General features: G+C 41.3%; 1 protein-coding gene across 1 annotated transcript in view; it reads left to right on the top strand.

Annotated features, from left to right (window-relative positions):
* The first annotated feature begins 2,416 nt into the window (after positions 1-2,416).
* USP12 (ubiquitin specific peptidase 12) overlaps positions 2,417-20,556 on the top strand; it is a 103,209-nt gene continuing 85,069 nt past the window's right edge. The window contains exon 1 of the mRNA XM_045797063.2: positions 2,417-2,669. Within this exon, the coding sequence (XP_045653019.1) occupies positions 2,622-2,669 (48 nt within the window). The 5' untranslated portion in view covers positions 2,417-2,621. The remainder of the gene's footprint in view (positions 2,670-20,556) is intronic.

The following is a 20,556-nucleotide window of genomic DNA, read 5'->3' on the forward strand; positions in this document are numbered from 1 at the left end:
AGCGAGAGAGGGAACACAAGCAGGGGGAGTGGGAGAGGAAGAAGCAGGCTCATAGCGGAGGAGCCTGATGTGGGGCTTGATCCCAGAACTCCGGGATCACTCCCTGAGCCGAAGGCAGACGCTTAACCGCTGTGCCACCCAGGCGCCCCTCCCCTCAGTCAAATCTTAACTGTATTACATATTGTTAAAAAATACCCCATTGCAGTGCTTAGCACATAGAAGAGTCTTTTTTTTTTTTTTTAAGATTTTATTTATTTATTCAACAGAGAGAGAGACAGCCAGCAAGAGAGGGAACACAAGCAGGGGGAGTGGGAGAGGAAGAAGCAGGCTCACAGGGGAGGAGCCTGATGTGGTTCTGGATCCCATAACACCGGGATCACGCCCTGAGCCGAAGGCAGAAGCTTAACCACTGTGCTACCCAGGTGCCCCAGAAGAATCTCTTTTTATATCTGTGCCTCTCCAATAAACTTTATGCCGGGGAGATAAGGCATCGTGAAGTTCCACAATTAGGATCTATGACATCCCTTAGGAATTTAGACGGTTATGACATCACCTAGACACAACTCTTGATAATTCTACCAGGAATCCATTTTAAAAAGGCCTGTTGTTATGTAAAATTCTGTGTAACGCTGGTGGCCTCTGTTCCTGTGACGTTTTAGGATTCATGGACAAAGGGGCATGTTGGTGGGCAGCATAGACGGAGGCAGGGCTCAAAATCGGGCACATTGGACCTGTTTCCTAGAACAGAATAGTAGATGGGGAGGACAGAATTACAATAGACATTTATCCAGATAGGATCTGGGAGTGTGGTGACACCGGTAGACCCTGGGGGTCCAAGCAGAATAGAACATAGAAAGAATTCAGGTGGGTGATACTTCCAAGTCTAGGCAGGGAGGCAGCAATGCAAGCACTCCACGTACCTGAATATGTGGTGGTGAAAGCAGGGTCCTAGCCACTGGCTTGGGTATCAGGGCAAAGAGAGAGGGTCCCAGCTTCCATGGAGGTAGGTGCCTGGAGAACCAGGCCAGCTACTATGGGATTTGGCTATATTCTATTTGCAATTTTTCCCCCTAAGCAAGCTTATAATGGAAATCACTATGGAAACAGCATTCACGTACCAGAAATCTGTTTTGCACCTAAATTTTGTTTGCTTTGTTTTGTGTTTTGAATGCTTTGAACCTATTAGTCAAGGCATATCTGATTTTGGAGCTTTATCTGAATTCAGGCCCTCAGCCACACTGAAATGGGGGAACCCAAAAAGCACCCCATCATTGCAGCTAACCAATTGGGAGATATTACAAGCTTTCCAATATAATAAAGTTATTCTGACTTGAACTACTTCCTCAAATAGGAAGAAATAAAGCTGAGCTTCCTGACATGAAGAACAGGATGTAATGATGTATTTTATAAAAGTAGAAAAGAGGAACTCTACCCCTAGCTAACCCTGCTTAAGTATTTTTCACAGGACATTTTTCTCACTCAGGAGACTTCGTGTCGATGGTAACATCATCAGTGTTGGGTTGAGATCCTCCCTGTTTTGCAACTCAACTTTCAGAACAAATATATTTAGGTACTATATTTATAAACATACTCTAAATTTATGGCCAGCAGGGAGGCGGGAAGGCAGCTTGGCCCCCTTTCCCCATTACTTTTCTTCCTAATTCAAGGAGCTAAATATATAGTTTCATTTTTATTTAATTATCTTTCGCTAAGTTACGGTGTTTTGGCCCACTTGATTCACCAACTGTATGTCAAAGAGACAGACCACCTGACATTTTGTTAAGTGCTTGGGATGTTGGATGACCCGGTTATTTCAACCCAGAACCAGGTTTCCTCCCACCCCACCCGGAATTATCCAGATCATCACCTCCGTTTTCTATTTGGTGAGTGAGGACCAGCTGCCCCCTCATCCTTAGTAGAGGCTGGGGTCAGTCCTTTCCCGGACTTACACAGGTCGCCGTGGCTCTTGCAGCGAGAGGACGGCCCCCCCCACTCCCGCCCCCTTTGCTCCCCCCGGTCCCCCCACAGCTCTTGCCGCTCGGGCTCTGCTGGCGCTCGGGCTCTAGGACCGCGAGGGACGCGGGCGGGAGGCGGGGTCGGCTGAGCTCGGGGTGGGGCGGCGCAGGAGTTCCCCTGCTCGCGCGCTCCGGGGCCGAAGAGTCGTGCGAGCCGGAGTGGGCGGGGCCGCGCGGGGCGGTCTGGGCGCGCGGCGGGTGGGCGGGGCGCGCGGCGGGTGGGCGGGGCGCGCCGCTGGGCCGCGCAGCTGCTGGGCAGGCCGGGCATTAGGGCCTCGGCGGAGCCCGCTCCCCAGCGCGCAGGGCGGGGTGTACGGGCCGGCGGCTTCGCGGGCAGGCGCGGGCCCCGAGGCAGCGGCTGCGCCCTGCGCCGGGGAGGAGCCGGGGGCGGGCGGGCGAGCGGCAGGCGGGGACTCGGGCCCGAGGCGGGGAGTGCCGGAGCGCCGGCGGCGACGACGGCAGCGGCGGCTGAGTAGGCTCGGTGCGAGGGTCCGCGGCGGCTCGGGGTCCGCCCGCGGGCTGCGGTGCGAGCGGGCGGCCCGGCTCCTCTCCTCCCCTGCCCGCCGCCGCCGCTGCTGTGATTGGGTGGAAGATGGCGTTGGGCGGATGGAAATCCTAATGACAGTCTCCAAATTCGCCTCCATCTGTACCATGGTAGGTGCGGCGGGAGGGCCGCGGGGGCGACCCCGGGACCCCTGCGGGCGGGCGGCGGCAGCGCGGCCCTTGTCTCCGCCCCTCGCCCCGGCGGCCCGCGGGGCCTAGCGCGGGGGCCCGCGGCCCGGGCGGGGGCGGTTGGACGGCGGCGGGCGAGGAGCGCGGGGGCTTAGCTGTCCCCGGGAAGCGGGGAGTCACCCACGAGCCGGGGCGGCGCGAGGGTGGCCGGCGCGGGGGCGACCGTGCCGGACGCGGCGGGGCGCGGGCACCTATCGTCAGCGCCCCCGGGCTCAACTGTCCGAGCCTACCCGGGGCGCTGGGGCGGAGCGGCGAGGCGCACCCCGGGCTGTGGGCGCGCGGATCGGCTCGCGGCCCCCAGCTGGGGTCGGAGGTGGAAGGACGCGGAGGAGCGCCTTTCCATTTCCGTCAGGCGGTGCGTGGAGCGGGGAGGTGGCCCTGGGCGGGGGTGGGGGGTCCGCGGGCAGGAAGGCAGGGTCTCATTCCTGCCGGGAGAGGACGGAAGTCAAGTGCAGATTTCCTCCGCGCGCCTCTAGCAAGGCCGAGGCCCCCACCCGGTGCTTAGGGGAAGGGGGTGTGTGTGAAGGTGGAAACTTTAAATAAGTGCTGTTGAAAATGTTCCCATTTTCTACTCTTCCTGAGCAGCGAGCTCTCCGTTTTCCAACCATGTGTCCAGGTGGCAGTCTCGTCTTTGCGAATCCGCGTTAATCTTGAAAACGGCTTAAGCTTCCCCGTCGATTGTTTATTTTAATACATCAGACACATCTGTGTGTGGCTGTTAGTATTTCTGTACAGGGACTGACTGTAAGGGGGGTTGTTTGCGTTTCGTTGGGGCATATAAGTAGACTTTAAGGGAAAAGTGTTAATGCCTGTTGCAAAGTCCCGAATTAATTAAAGCAAAACGTGGGTGCGTTTAAACCTTGATGTTTTCGTGATTGGCCAGAAGGGCCATAGTTTTCCACAAGGTGGGGCAAATTTGTTTCGTTAGCTCCTTATGAGCTTAGATCTGAGGATCGTAATTGTGAGCCCTCACAGAAAAAAAAGTTATTCTTTGCAATGTGGGTCTAGTGATTGTTATTAAAGACATCTGAAATCTTCTGCTCCATCTTACTAGCCCTTTTTGTGCACCCGATTGCATAAGGAGATCCCCAAGCGATCTTCGATTTAAGGGTAGTACATTTTATATGCCTTTAAGGAGTGATGAATCAGAAAGCTGCTTTATACTGCACGCTGAGGAACAGTACAAAAAAATGGCTGAAGTCAGGTGGGATTAAAATCTACAGTATGTGAGTGAATCGCTGAAGAATTCATTCCCCCAGATGGATGTTTGTTCTTTCTCACAATTTACATTTTAGGAAGTCATTGATATTAAAGGGACTATATTAAACGATTCCCCAGGATCATTTGGATTAGTTATTTTTAGATATGCCAATTATTATCGTATTCTGGTTTCAGAAGGAATGTGATAATTAATTCTCTGGAAGTGATAATCTTGCCAGATTGCTGAGCTATACAGATTATCTGGTCATAGTTCATTGTCAAAGTCTCTTGCTTTGGGAGTGATGTGTTACTCTTTACTCACCATTCATTCACTCAAGTATGTAAGGTACGTGCTTAGCACTTGCTAAGCGAGAGAGAGACTGGCTGAGTGCTGGGGGAGCAGTAGTGATCAGGGCAGTCCCTGCTTTCATGGTGTTTATGATCTGGTTGAGGGACACAAACAGTATTCAGGTAAACATATTAATAAATATATAGGCTCTAATTAGATTAGGAAAATGGGGAGAGATTTGCCAAGTCAAATGCTGAGTAAGGGATTCTGATCTGAAGAATGTCAGACTCCAGAGCTCTTGCTCGGGCTTTCACTGAAGTGCATTAATTGATTGCCTGTGGTGTGTGTGTATTGTTGGTGAATATGGAAACATCAGTGTCAAATACGATTGTTCCAAAAGTAATGTTAGAATTGGTTGTGTCTGTAGTCATATTTGAATAAATTCTGATGCACTCCCAAAATAACGCTGAATATCTCAAAGTAATTCGTAATCGTTTTCTTTAAAGAAGACTGCAACCCATCGTAGAATTAGAAAATTGTCAAGGAAAGTAAAGGTATTTACCTTTATGCCTTTGTAGATGCTATTTTGGTAGGCTTTGAACACTCCCCCTTCACTTCTTGTCTGTTGAGTTCTTCCCTGTCTCTCAAGCTGGTAGCCTTACTTGGATAATCCTACTCCTGTCTAGCCCCACCCTCTATCCCTCTCATAATTTCACGGAATTTTTGTAATCTCAATAGCATTTATGATATTTGCTGTGCTGTAAATTTTTCTCTTGTCTCCTTATTAGAACTGCGAAGGCCTTAAGGGGAAGGACTGTTGTTTATTTCTGCAGTTTGGTAGATCGCTAACTTCTGCAAACCAGAGAACAGTTTCCCAGAGTCCTTCATTTGAGTCTGGGGGAAGTGGGTTTGTTTAGCATGGATGAGGTTGGCGGGGGTGTGTGTGGAGTGGTAAAGACTAGGCGCTGGATCTAAAGAGAATGATACTACTACCCAGAGTCAACATCTGTGAAAATATTTATGATGAATTGGAATTTTATTTTAGAAATAGTAAAGTCTACCTGATTTTTTCATTTGTCAACTTAAGGTATCTGGGCAAATTGGCAATACCTTAATTGGATTAAGTAACTGTTAAAAACAAATCTCTTCAGATTTAGGTCTTATTCTAGGTCACTATTCTGCTAACATGTGAAAATCAGTTTTTCTTAAGTTACTGTTATAGCCTGACCTAAATGAGTGGTTCTGTTTCGATTGCAGTGAATAAATTTGCAAAGGTACCTCTAGAAATGCCTCTTGTTATTTGTCCATGAAATAATATATTTTCAGTATCATATGATGTTTGTTTTGCCTCTGAAGTAGCTTCAGATTTCACATAGTAGCTACTTAATATTAAATAGTGTACTTAATAATTATGAAATGATGAGGAAAGTGGCCGGATACGTATAAGAGGGGCCTAGGTTTGGAAATTGAGATGGAAGTTGTAGAGCAGTTTTGGGTGGCCTAGGACTAGAAAGTTATATGGGTCACAGGCTCTTACACGAAGGCAGGTCCATAATCATTGTTAGCAGCAACTGGGACCATTACGTCCCTTCCTGTTTGGGTTGGAGAAGTCATGGATGGGAAGAGATTGTTGAGGAGGGGGATTGGGTACAGGAGAAGTTAAGGGTAGAAGGTGGTAGATCCTGGCTGCTTGCCCACTCCCAGTCACAGCGGTGGGGGGGAGGTGTTGGTAGAGCCATTGGAACGTGGTGAGGCCAAGGCCACAAGTCAGCTCCGTGTGGGTCTGACAGGTTTACTTCTTAAAAGCCTGTACCTAACACAGCACCCTCCACGTGGTAACCTTTAAACTACTTATGGAAGGAAAGTCGCAGGTGAAGCTGGCTATTTGTCTCTTCTCATTGTTTTGAGTCTCACTGGGGTAGCTCAGTTAAGAGTTAAGATGTGTGTAAGGTCAATGCGGTTCTTCATCACTTCCGAGAGGAAGGGGACGAAGAACCCTCAAAGCCTGTGCCCTGTTGATTGCCCCCGGGGGTGGGGGGAAGGCCGTGTGTGCACGCGCACGCACACGCTGCTCTCCTCTTCATGCAGTCCGAATATTGTACTACTAATAAAATGCTTTGTTCCTTTTCAGGAAATAGGGTGGATGTAATTCTTTTATTAGTAAAATAATTAATTTTTATTAATTTATTAGTAAAATAGTGCTTCTATAAGAACATTCAAAGCAGGTTGCCATTGTTTTACTAATTTTTGATGTTTTTACAATACATGTTAATTTTAGACAGGAAAATTTCAAAAAGAAGAATTTTTTTAATCATGTAAATGGTTAAATACTGATAATGTTTGAGCATGGTTTGAGGAGGCTTAGTGGAGAGAACATTCAGAATAAGTGTTATGGAAGTTTTATTTAAGCCTGCTAATCTGATTCTAGCTAAAATACATTTTGGTTATTAAAAATTATACATTCTCATTATAGAAAATTTGGAAAATATTTTGTAAAAAGCATTCGAAAACTCTTAAGCAAAAGGAAAATAACTACTCTACCTCCTAGAGCATATTTTTGTCTTTTTAAAAAAACTTAATTAAGCTTATACCCTAGATAAAATTTTCTGTTTCAGTTTTCCCATGAATGATTGTCTTGCTAGTTTTTAAATTTGTACAGTTGAGGATAAGCATGGAGAGTTTAATGTTTGAAATGATAATATGGCGAGATTGTTAATGCAGAAAAAGGTACAGTGATGGGCTACTAGGTTGTTGACAGGTTATCAATCATTAGAGGATAAAATTAGAAATGGAATTTTATAAAAGATGATGGGTTTATTCTAATCTTAGGCGCTTATTAGTTATCACAAAGGTAAGACCATTGGGATTTGAAACTTTTAATATGCTTAAAAAGTATAGTTTTAAATACTATATTCAAGTGTGTGGAATGTGTCTAAAGACTGGTTTTATCTTATATGTTGTTTTGCTTGCCTTCTGCTTCTAGCTAATCTTTCTATAATAGATCTCAGAGCAGTTAATTATTTACCCTATCATGATCCATGTGGCCGGTTTTAGCCAGACTTGATCACAGCTTGTCTTGTTGTCTTATTTGATTCCAGGCTTTTGACCAGGCCCCCAGAGATGGAAAACCTCCATGTTGTTACTTGCGAGTTTCTTTCTTCCTGCCTTTGAAATAATTTTTATTTTAGTTCTCCTGAAACTTTTACTGTCTCAGGAAAGATTATTTAAGCACTTGTTTACTTAGTAGCATTAATTCCTTTCTGGAAACCTTTATTTTTCCAGATTTAGGTAGTCTAATTTAGGTAGTCTAATCTAAAATCTAATTTACATATTCTTTTAGTAGCTTAATTCTGGAAACTTAATATTTAATATTTTATTATGTGTCCTATAGCATGGTATATTAAAAAGAGCAGTGGAACCAGAAGATAAATTCTAGTTCACTATCTGACATTTAGATCTTTATATATGGGAAGATCTCTTAGAACTTTCTGAGTGGATTTTTCTCATCTGTGAAATAAAGGAATTAGATTAGAAGCTTTAATAACTTTTTCTTGTAGTTTGTTTCCTTCCTGATCTAAAACTAAATACTCTGATCCCTTCAGAGTTTATAAATTATTATTGATATCATCAGTCTTTTGGAAGCGCTAATCATATTTTATCTATTAATTTTTTCTTCCTACTTTTTGACTACCTTCACCCCCTGCACCTCCACAACCACCAGTCTGTTCTCTGTATCTGAGTTTGGTGGGTTTTGTTTTTGTTTTTTTAAGATTCCGTGTATGAAAGATCATATGGTATTTGTCTTTCTCTGTCTGATTTACTTCACTTAGCATAATGCCCTCTAGATCCATCCAGGGTGTTGCATATGGCAAGAGTTCATTCTTTTTTCTGGCTGAGTAATATTCCATCGCATGTATATACCATAATTTCTTTTATCCATTCATCCATTGGTAGCCACTTAGGTTGTTGCTTCTATGTCTTGGCTATTGTAAATAATGCTGCAGTGAACACAGGGGTTCAGATATCTCTTCGAGTAAGTGTTTTCATTCTCTTTAGATAAATACCTAGAAGTGGAATTGCAGGATCATGGTAGTTCTATTTTTAAATTTTTTTTGAGGAACTTCCATACTTTTACCATAGTGGTTGTACCAGTTTACATTCCCATAGTGCATGGAGGTTCCCTTTTCTTCATATCCTCACCAATACTTATTTCTTGTACTTTTGATAATACATTCTAACAGGTATGAGGTCGTACCTCATTGTGGTTTTGATTTACATTTCTTTGAGGATTAATGATGAGCATCTTTTCATATGCCTGTTGGCTATCTGTGTGTCTTTTGAAAAATGTTCAGATCTTGCCCATTTAAAAAAAAAATCAGATTTTTTTTTTTTTGCTGTTGAGCTGTATGAGTGAGTTCTTTATGTATCTTGACTATTAGTCCCTTACCAGATACATGATTTGCAAATATGTCTCCCAATTAGTAGGTTGCATCCAGTCATCTTTTAGATAATGTAAGGAACATAGAATTAGATATAGTTAAATATGAATTATGCCTAGTTTCCCGGTTTTGTCCATGGAAAATTACAGTCTAAAGTAAATACATATTTCTTCCTTTAAAAGCATTTAGAGGTGGTTAGTGAGTGATATTGCCATTTAATTCATTAATAGGCTGTTCTGTGTAACTGTTTACTCATGTTTGAACATTTTTTCTTTCCCAGTACCATTAAAACGAATTTTGAATTGGTACCCTTTTTTGAGAGTCTACATTTGTTTCCTTAGGTGTGAGTGTGACCTTGGACAAATTAATTTTCTGTGCCATGGTTTCCTTATCTGTAAAATGGGGATAAAATGATACCTGGTTCATAGTAATCACTCTGTAATGATGGTGGTGGTTCTTTATTACCCCTCTAAAGTGATTTGCTCCCCTCAGTGTTCAAAGGACTCTCTGGTGCTACTGATTAATGTTAGCTCAACAAATATCAGTAAGCAAAATTGAAATTTGTTTTATGAAATGCAATTACTGCAGTTCATTTTCATCACAAGAAACAGCTCGTTAGTAATCTATTCCTCGAAAGCACAGATTTATTTCGAAGTGAATTAGATTATGACATTGTAAACTAAGAATGGAGATGATCTTTCTGTTTTAAATAGTTTGTAGAAAGATTTTATTCCTTTTGTCTGGGAATAAAAATGGTCTAATTTGTGACATTCTCGAACATGTTTGAAAAGTTTAGATAGGTTGGGAATACTACTTTTAGAAGAAAAATCTTGCCTTATTTTTTATACTAGAAAAAAGCACCCCAACTTTTTGTCATTGTTAGAACGAGCTATGTGTATCAAAGTCAGCTTCAGGCTTTATTTCCTTTTATATTTTCCTATTGTTCCTTCCTCTGTCCTTTCCTGGAATAACATCTCTTGTTGGCCGGCCGTGCAGTTACCCAGTCTGCTTTCCTATCTTGTCTAAAACCCATTCTCTCCTTATCTCATGGGCTGTAAGAGGATTATTTAAATATCTGTAAAGTGCTTTAAGGTTTTGTAAGAAAAGGGTAAATGCTAGATATTATGAACAGTTATATATGGGTTGCTGGGTTGAAAACTTGCAACCAGAGACACAGTGTTGTTGAAAATAACCTAAAACTAGAGTTTGATCATTTAAAATCTTATGCTTAGAATTTGTATGAGAAGGAGGTAAGGGACACAGTTTATAGACATAATTTGTTTTGGAAGAAAAGCTGTTGAGTCTTTGCTTTCACAAAAGTACTCAGTCCAGAAGAATTTTGTGATAGCGTCAAGTACAAGATATTTAATAGGAAACATAATTGTGTGAGGTGCTGTAACTTTTCGTAGTCCTGTGTGTTCACTGGCTTATGCTTTCTGTTGCTTCTTTGTAAGAAAGACCATGAACTTTTTCTAAAAAATTGTGTAGTGTCTACAGAGTGTATAAGCTTGCCTAGACTCCCCATCTGTAGTAATCCACATGTCGAAGGCTGCGTGCCAGTAAAAATTTATTTCCAACTTAAAACAAGAAGTGGATGTTTATTTCAGTGATAGCTGACAGATGTTCTTATTGAAATGCTTCTTAGGTGCAGGAATCATCCATGCATTTCCTACTTGTGAATACTGGTTTAAATCACAGTATCTTTTAGCTGAGTTAAAGTACTGTTGCCTTTAATTTTATTTTGGTGTTTTAGTGACCTAATAAGTCTTCTGCCTGATAGTGAGTAAGTGTTTTTCATGGGAGGTTGGGGAGGATTTTTTATAAGCCAATAGTGACGTGGTTTGTTTTTTTGGTTTTTTGGGGTTTTTTTTTTTTTGGTAGAGAGTGTCTTTCCTTCAGTAAGTATTTTTAGGAAGTATTAATGGAATATTACGTTATATTAGGGTTTATGTGGGTACTGAGAATACAAAGATGGCAGTGATAAACCCTAGTCTTTACAGAGCTTCCCATTTAATGTGTCCCGAATGGGTTCTAGCTGTGCTGAGAATGTAATCCTTGTGGCCTCTTCAAAAGACACACAGATAGCCAGAAGGCGTTTGGATTGACTAGATTCCTTGACTAGTCATATCCAGGTGAGAACAGTCTTATCTGTATATTTTTGTGGGCTCTGCAGTAACTACTGTTTATGTGTGCTGTGATGAGAAAAACGTTGGGAAAGAGGGTAGACATATAGAACAAAAGAGTGCAAGGAGATGGTTTTTCTGTAAGTAATGATACATACATGAGAAAGAGAAAGTGGTTCTCTCGTTAAGAGAGAAGAGGACTTCAGAGAAAGGCTTCACAGAAGAGATTTGAATTTTGTGAAATGAAGTCATTTATTGTGTAGACAAGAAGGGGTGGGATTCCAGATGTGAGCAAAGGTATAGAGTCCTGGGATAATGTGCTACTTTTAGAATCTGTGGCTGGTTTGACATGGAAGGAGTCCTGGGAGAATTTAGGCTGGAGAGGAGGAAGGGACAGATGAAGACTTACCAAGAGAGTTTACCAACCATTGACTCTCATTAAAATATCATTAAAATATGTATTTAGCCTGAGAAAATATAAGTTCAGAGGAAAGTTGTAGGCATAATGAAACAATGGAATTGATCAAAATATGTCAGTAAATTTAATTACATTGATTGTTAAAAGTTACATGTATTATTATTATTTTATTTTTTTTAAAAGATGACAGTAACAAGATGGGGTAGAATAGAAGGCTATTCAGTGGGTGGTTAAAACCTGACAAAGGTTTGATTCCCCTGAAAAACCCCAGTATTAGAAATTTTAAAGTTATATGGGCATGTTAAAAATGAAGGATAGATAAATACACATGCACACAAGAAATGAATTTTCTTGCATCCAAACCAGCAGGAAATTAAACCGTATCACCCAAATTCTGAGGGCAGGAAAAGAGAAAAAGCAAGATGCAAAATTAAAAAAAAAAAAACAAAACCCAGAAAACCAAAATAAAGTGGAATAAGCCCTATTTCATTAATTACAGTAAACCTAAATGGATTAAATTTATCTGTATTATAGTGAAGGGACATCAAATTGCATAAAAACCAAAATATTGCTAAATAAGAAACAGTCCTGTTACCGTACCTAAGAAAACCAACTATATAGATTGATTTTGAAATTTTCAAAATCATTTCAAATTTATTTAGTCCTTTTTTTCTTAGCTTCATACTTTCTCATAATTCTTGTCTTGAAGATCCATTTACGGTTAGGAAAGCTCAAGTAATATTAACCCCGTTTTCACGAATTGGAGAAATAGGCTTCAGGTCATCCCCACATCCACTAGGGATGAGGTCTGCATTTCCTGAACTCCAAATCCATAATGATATCTACAAGGCAATATGTTGAAACTTTTATGGTTGGGACACAATTATTTTTCCTTCCTTTTTAAACAAGAGTTTGGGAATTTTCATCCCTAACTTCCAAACTTTCTGTGTGTGTGTGTGTGTATAGCTTTGAGTCCCACTTCATTAATTATTGATACTTGGATTTCAGCTGTGAAATGGAATAGTCATTCCCATTAGATCGCATGAGGGGATGCATGTGAAATGAGATGATATTCATGTAGACCTTCTCTGTGTTATAAATGGAACCTAAAGTCATTATGTGACCATTTTTTTTTAAAGATTTTATTTATTTATTTGACACAGATAGAGACAGCCAGCGAGAGAGAGGGAACACAAGCAGGGGGAGTGGGAGAGGAAGAAGCAGGCTCACAGCGGAGGAGCCTGTTGTGGGGCCCAATCCCAGAACGCTGGGATCACATCCTGAGCGGAAGCCAGACGCTTAACCACTGTGCCACCCAGGCGCCCCTATGTGACCATTTTTGATAGGACTCCTTGTCCTCCTAAGGAGAGGATGGAAGGCACATTAAGGTGCCGTAGTCCAGGAATTGTAACAGGGCTCATGAGTTCGATTTCACAAAGCGTAGTCATGTCAAGTTTGAAAATGAACATTTTCAGGATCCCGGTCTTAGGATGCTCAGATGATGGATGAAGCAAAGTTTTAGGTTCTTCTTCCTTTTAAAGATCTTCTTAATGGTTCATAAATTCATGGTTAATAGAGGTTTGGGTTTTGTTTTTTGTTTCTTGTTTTTTTTTCTGACAAGCTATCTGTGGGTTTGGCTCTCCTATTAACATACAGTTATTTGCTGAATTATTTGTGCTGTGAGGGAGCAGTTTAACTTCTGATGTCAGCAAATGTTCTGTAATTCCCTTCTAGTAACATTTTTTTAAAGGTCTAAAATTATGGAGAATAAATTTTGTTAATTTCTACAATATTGGTCCACCTGGTTTTTTCAGGGATCCTTGACAAGAGAACTTTTGTAATTCTTTCAGATTAGGATCTTTTAAAGAGCCCATCTCAGCACAAATAAAGTAAGCAGTGAAGGGGCAAGGAGAGAATAAAATAAAAGCCTTCTGTTCTTTGGAATGGTAAATATGTTTGTAATATGAGATTCTGTAGACAAAAACATTTATTCTGATTTATATGTGATTATCTCAGGCATTATAACTGAAGAAGTTACTATCTTTTTTCCCAGAATGTTGTTCCACAGTTGTTTTGTTTTTGTTTTTGTTTTTTTGCTGATGTTGGAAAGATTCCCTAGTGTTTAATTTGCTTCCTGAAGATATTCATGCAGGATGATTACGGTGGTACCTTGGGGGTAGCAACTGGTACTTCCGAAGTTTGCATGAGGAAAATGTGTTTTGAAAGAGTAGGGGAAGAAGGGTGTTCTTGTTTCTGCAAAACAGTATATAATATTTAGAAGCTTTCCAACTTACAGCCTTGAGTGATGAAGCTTTGGTTCATATAGGAATAGGTGAGGAGTAGAAATGGAATGTTTCATCATTCACTATTTGATGGACTTAGGGTATAATACTGATAATATTAGACTGATGGTTGTCAGGGTTATTTCTTTAAAGGTGAACAAATTTGGAAAAATTTTGAAATGCCAGAGGCTCAAAACTAGATAAAATTGATCAAAAACAAAACCAGAAATACTGTGCTTTGATTCTGCTAGGCAAATTTATTATTCTTGTTGTTAATTATTTGCGTGTTTCTTTAAAAGACCGTTCAAAATTTTTTTTTTTTTACTAGTTTCTTAGTTTACTAGTAGTTTCGTTTGTTTTTACCACATTTTTTAAATTTGAGGAGGTTTACATATCCCTCACAGGGAACCCAGTTCAACAAAGACCTGACCATGCCTGGTCAAGCAGATGCCTGGACTTTGTCGCTTTACAAAGAGAAAGTTGAAGGAAGCAATCTTCTTCTTCTTTTTTTTTTTTTTTTAAAGATTTTATTTATTTGACAGAGATAGAGACAGCCAGCGAGAGAGGGAACACAAGCAGGGGGAGTGGGAGAGGAAGAAGCAGGCCCATAGCAGAAGAACCTGATGTGGGGCTCGATCCCAGATCGCCGGGATCACACCCTGAGCCGAAGGCAGATGCTTAACCGCTGTGCCACCCAGGCGCCCCTGAAGGAAGCAATCTTCTGATTATTTTTTTCCTCCTGTGAAAATCAAGACTTACCCTGTAACCACACTTTCATATTGGCAACATTGTCATCTTGTTTGAAGACGAGCTAGATTGCCCTTTTAAGCTAACAAGTAAAATCTGTCACCTGTTTTGTTCTGTCTGTAATTTTATTGTTTCTGTTCCTTAAAGACTACATGGCTGCCTGTCCTGAGGTCACTGGCTCTCCCGGCCCTCTGTGGTCCTGCTCTGCCAGCCTGCCGGCTTGAATTCTCTCCTGTGTCTCCCTTTCACTTCTGGAGCTAGACCGTTTCAGCCCTGACAGCCTGGCTTTGTTGTGATGTTCTTGCCATTTTCTGTTAGTGATGACTTAGGTCATCTTAGCGGACTTTGGAAAGTTGAATGTGACTTCAGTAATTTTCACCTTTCCCAGAGAACTTAGATAATAGATTTCTTGGTGAGAATTTTTTGCATCCATGTTCATCAGGGATATTGGTCCGTAATTCTTTTTGGTGGGATATTTGTCTGGTTTTGGAGTCAGGGTTAATACTGGCCTCATAGAATGAGTTTGGAAATTTTCCTTCTGTTTTTATTTTTTGAAACAGCTTCAGAAGAATAGGTATTAATTCTTCTTTAAATGTTTGGTAGAATTCCTCTGGGAAGCACTCTGGTCCTGGACTCTGTTGGGAGATTTTTGATGACTGCTTCAATTTCTTTGCTGATTATGAGTCTGTTCAGGTTTTCTATTTCTTCCTGTTTCAGTTTTGGTAGTTTATTTGTTTCTAGGAATGCATCCATTTCCTCCAGATTGCCTAATTTGTTGACATATAGTTCGTAATATGTTCTTACAATTGTTTGTATTTCTTTGGTGTTGGTTGTGATCTTTCCTCTTTCATTTATGATTTTATATATTTGGGTCCTTTCTCTTTTCTTTTTGATAAGTCTGGCTAGGGGTTTGTCCATCTTATTAATTCCTTCAGAGAACCGGCTTCTAGTTTTGTTGGTCTGTTTTACTGTTCTTTCGATTTCTGCTTTATTGATTTCTGCTCTAATCTTTATTATTTCTCTTCTGCTGGTTTAGGCTTTAGTCGCTATTCTTTCTCTATATCCTTTAGGTGTAAGGTTAGGTTGGGTATTTGAGATTTTCTTGTTCCTTGAGAAACGCATGTATTGCTGTATACTAGGTGTAGATTTCTTTTTTCTTTTTTAAAAAATATTTTATTTATTTATTTGACAGAAAGAGACAGCCAGCGAGAGAGGGAACACAAGCAGGGGGAGTGGGAGAGGAAGAAGCAGGCTCTCAGCAGAGGAGCCTGATGTGGGGCTCGATCCCAGAATGCCGGGATCACGCCCTGAGCCAAAGGCAGACGCTTAACGATTGAGCCACCCAGGCGCCCCAAGGTGTAGATTTCTAACATTTATTGAGTGGCTACTTTCTGGTGATGTTGTTAAGTAACCTCACAAATTGAGATCTTATCAATAAAGGTGAAAAAGGGTTTGGACTTAGGCAAATTTATAGATGATAAATCTAGAATGAATTATTCAAGAAATGATACTTGGGTATGTTTTTGGTTGACATCAAAGTTAATAAGGCTCTGTTTAAATGTTACTTGGTACTGTAATAGGGAGAAGGCTGGACTGAATAGGCGTGGCCCAGTTGAGAAGTGAAATTTAATGATGGAACATTTGTAAAACCTCCAGGATTATATGCGTGGTAGACATGGAGCAGTTGGTAAATGTTGCCTTATTTTCCTTCTGTCATTTTTACAAACAAAGAATATTTAATACTGACTCTGAAATATGACGATGAGGTCACTTTTAGAAATGGAGTGGTAAATATGCTTTTGTAGATTAATAACTAATGAATTCTTTTGAGCTATCAAAATAAGAAATTTAAAAGTGAAATAAGTCTCTTAGGTTTAACCGCATATATTGTTAAAAAATATGACATCTGATTACCTTGGAAACAGTAGTTTCTTTTAATTTTACATTTCTAAAAAGTTAAAAAAAATAAACCATTTACTATTTTAAAAAGTATGAAGCTGTGTGAAGTAAAAAAAAAATTCATCTTCTGCGAAGAGGAGAGGCAGCCTTTCCGGAGAGTTAACTGCTTGTGAGAGTCTGTGTGTTTGTGTAGACGGTACCTGTGCGCATACAAACATTATGTTGTGTGTGTCACCTCCCCACGCCCAACAAAATCTGCAGATTGATTTGCAGCTTGCTCTTTTTACTTCATGTATAATGGCTATTTTTCTTTGTCCTTTGGTTGCTTCCTTCTAGGTCAAAGCTGTGCTCATTTTAGTCTCCATTATTTTCAGTGTCTATCATATTAGACATTATACAGTCCTGTTGCACATTTTCATTTTCTTAAACCCCAATTGTATCAGTTTCTTAGAGCTGCCCAAACAAATCGCCAAAACCTGTGTGGCTTAAAATCACAGAAGTGTATTGTCTCACAGTTCTGGAGGCCAGAAGTCCAAAATCAAGGAGTCAGCAGAGTTGATTCCTTTGGAGGGCTGTGAAGAGAGTCCTCTCTGCCTTTCTTGAAGCTTGCAGTGTTTGCTGGCAGTCTTTGGAATGTAGACGGATCCTGCCTTCATTTTTTTTTTTTTTTAAAGACTTTATGTATTTGAAAGGGAGAGAGAGAGAGAGCACAAGCAGAGGCAGAGGGAGAAGCAGGCTTCCCGCTGAGCAGGGAGCCGGATGCGGGTGTGGGGCTCCATCCCAGGACCCTGAGATCATGATCTGAGCTGAAGGCAGATGCTTAACTGACTGAGCCATCCAGGCACACCCCCCCCCCCCCCCCGCCTTCATCTTTACTTGGCGTTTTCCCTCGTATTTCTTTTTTTCTTTTTCTTTTTTTTTAAAGATTTTATTTATTTATTCGACAGAGCCAGCGAGAGAGGGAACACAAGCAGGGGGAGTGGGAGAGGAAGAAGCAGTCTCATAGCGGAGGAGCCTGATGTGGGGCTCGATCCCAGAACGCCGGGATTACGCCCTGAGCCGAAGGCAGACGCTTAACCGCTGTGCCACCCAGGCGCCCCTTCCCTCGTATTTCTGTCTCTCCCATCGCTGTCCCTCTGCACATGTCTGTCTGTGTCCAAGTTTCCCCTTTTCATAAAAAGACACCAGACATTGGATTAGGCCCAGTCTAATGACCTGTAGCTTGATGACCTCTGTTAAGACCCTCTCTCCAAGTAAGATCATATTCTGAGGTCCTGGGGGCTAGGACTTCAGATGCCTTTATTGTGGGGTCACATTCATCCCACAACAGCGGTGGAGCAGTCAGGCCCATTTTTGCAGTCAGAATCTGTGAATGGTTATGAAGTCAGCCTCTGTCCTAGACACTTGGGATGCAAAACTCTTCACCTCTTTACCAGTCTTTGTTCTCAAAAGACTTGCAGCCTAGTTGGGAAGACCAGACTCACACATGGCAAGGTAAGCAGTGACACAGACTTCAGGCTTGTTGTTTAAATGGAAGACAGGCTGGCATTTGGAGCAGACAAAGCCTGGAGCAGCTGGAGGCTTTGGGAGTGGTGGAGAAGGGGGAGTTTGCTGCCATTCGGAAGGTAATAGGATGGACAACGAGGTTGGGGAAGGGCTTTGGAGAGGAGGCGAGAATTATGAATGAATGAAAACAGCTAACAAACAAGAGTTTAGTGATTAAAATGACATAAGTAGTTGAATGCTTCAGTAATTTTGTCTTCAGATTTGTTAAACAGATTCAGTTGTATTGGTTTAGGCAAAAACCTGTGAAGGTTGTCTGGTAGTTTAAAAAAAAGCCATGTGTATGTGGTTAACAATCACATGTGTAGCCTACAGGACTCCTTTTTGCTACAGTGAGTTAATGAGAAGTACTTTTGATGCAGCGGGTAAAGGAAAGTGGGAGACATCATAAATAGGACACTCGCGCCTTTCCTCTCTAGAGGAGTGGCAGAGAAAGAAAAGTCTGAAAGCCTTTGGTCCTTTTCAGCTATGACACTCCTCCTGTTTTTGTTTTTGTTTTTTTAGCTTATTATATGTAAAACTTAACAAGCAAAAAAGGGATCAGAGGAAGTGGTTTCATAGAAAATTAATCTTAAAAAGTCAACAAAACCTGGTTACTATGGGTCAGTGGTTAGTAAAAATAACTTATGCAGAATATATTTTCATGGCAGATACTTGCTGCGAAGAAGCCTCACCAAGATCATTTTCATTTTAGACCACTTTATTATTACTTTATTTTTTCTGAAGAGCAACTGTAAAATCTGTGAAATGGGCCAATAGATAGTAGTATTCTGTTTCACAGATGAGAAAATGGACGAATAGCTTACTTCAGACTATGGGTATATGATCAGTGATTTGGGATTAGGAATCTGCCTAATCCAGTGCTTTTGCCACTGGGCCGTACTGCTAGTAATGTGAATGTGGAGTTCCCCCGTCCCCTAGTACAACCACAGCATCATTTACTGCCTGCCCCCCCCCAGTCTCCGAATTTCTTAATACCCTCAATCCAATTATTGTTGAAATTGCCTCATTATCACAGATGGTTTTACATAGCTGGGTCTGTACATTGCATTTGTACATTCTGTCTCTTAAGTATGGATCTCTCACCCCTTGTATAAATAACAGTTTTATCTATTGAAGAAATTCGGCGGTCCCATAGCTTTTCTCATGTTCTGCATTTTGCAGATTATATCTTTTAGTGGTGTGTAGAATATCCCTCCATCCTGTGTATTTCTGTAAACTGGTAGATCTGGAGGCCTAATCCAGAATCCTTGTTTTTTGTTGTTGGTTTGGTGGCTTTTTTTTTTTTTTTCCCAGCAAGGGTGGAATGAGTAAGTAGGTGGGTGGTGGTAAGAGGAATATATCATAATTAGTGTGTACTTGTGTTTCCGTCACACGGGGAGGGACACACGTCTTCTCTTTTTGTGCCTGTGAAGTTGATGGGTTCAGGTGTTGTCAGCATAATTTGTCTTATGCAGCTCCCAGCAGCATTTCACCTAATGATTTTAGCAACTGTTGGTAATAATTGCCTAAGATCCAGCATTTCATTAGAAGTTAAGAATAGAGTTTTAAATACCTTTATCAGTATTTTTATTTGAAGGAAATATTATAGAAAACATTTAGAGAGAATGTAGATCTATTGTTCATATCATGTTTAAAGCTACATAGATTGGGGGGGGGCGCCTGGGTGGCTCAGTCGTTAAGCGTCTGCCTTCGGCTCAGGGCGTGATCCCAGGGTCCTGGGATCGAGCCCCACATCAGGCTCCTCCACTGGGAGCCTGCTTCTTCCTCTCCCACTCCCCCTGCTTGTGTTCCCTCTCTCGCTGGCTGTGTCTCTCTCTGTCAAATAAATAAATAAAATCTTTAAAAAAAAAAAAAAGCTACATAGAGGTAAATTTCTTACAAATGCAGAATTTTTTTCATAATTGTACTCCCAAAGTAATAGGTTAAGTTTTAAAGGAAAGTTTAACTTTTTTCATACCTAAACATAATTTTGCGATATTACAAGTGGGTAAGTACCTGGCATCCTAATAAAATTCTTGCATTTGAACTATTACAAGACTTGGCTCTAATTGTACACTAGTGCTAGACAAAGTGGTTTTTCTTTTATTTTCCCCTTTTTAATATATGTTCTGTTTTGAACTCATGTACTTGTTATTAAAGCAACTTCAAATTTTTAAGCGTATGATTGAGAATGCTAGATGAACTAACCAGGTGCAGTCACTTTTAGGCTATTAGAGTGCATTGATTTCTGTTGTAATGTTTGAAATGGACTAGAAATTTGTGGCTGAAAACAACATAAACTTATCCTATCGTTCTGGAGGCCAGAAGTTTGAAATGGGTCTCACTGGGCTAAAATCAAGGTGTCCGTGGAGCTCTGGTCCCTTCTGGAGGCTCTAGGGGTGAGACTCTTTCCTTTCCTTTTCCTGCTTCTGGAGGCCGGTCTCGTTTCTGGGCTGGTGGCTCCTCCGTTTTACAAAGCTAGAGACAGTTGGTCAGGCTTTCTCATGTCACATGATCCTGACCCTGACTCTCCTGCCAACCTCTTGCACTACAAGGACCCTTGTGATTGCATTGGGCCTATTTGCGAAATGCACGATAACCTCCCGTCTTAAGGTCAGTTGATTAGCAACCTTAACTCCCCCCCCTCCCCCCCGCCCCGCATCATGTAACCTCGCATATTCTCAGGTTCAGAGGATTAATGATGTGGACATTTGTGGGGTGAGGGGGGTGGTGCTATTATTTTGCTGTGACCATAGTGTGTGTACATTTTAACCTTAAAAAGTAAAGCCAGCATTATATTAAATTAGAAAATTTGTTCCTGATATGCTTGTAATGAAGTTTGTGCTCTGGTGAAGTATTAGAAAGGA

This window comes from Ursus americanus, chromosome 10, assembly GCF_024610735.1.
Source record: "Ursus americanus isolate L20-20 chromosome 10, mUrsAme1.1.p, whole genome shotgun sequence".
Lineage (NCBI taxonomy): Eukaryota > Metazoa > Chordata > Mammalia > Carnivora > Ursidae > Ursus > Ursus americanus.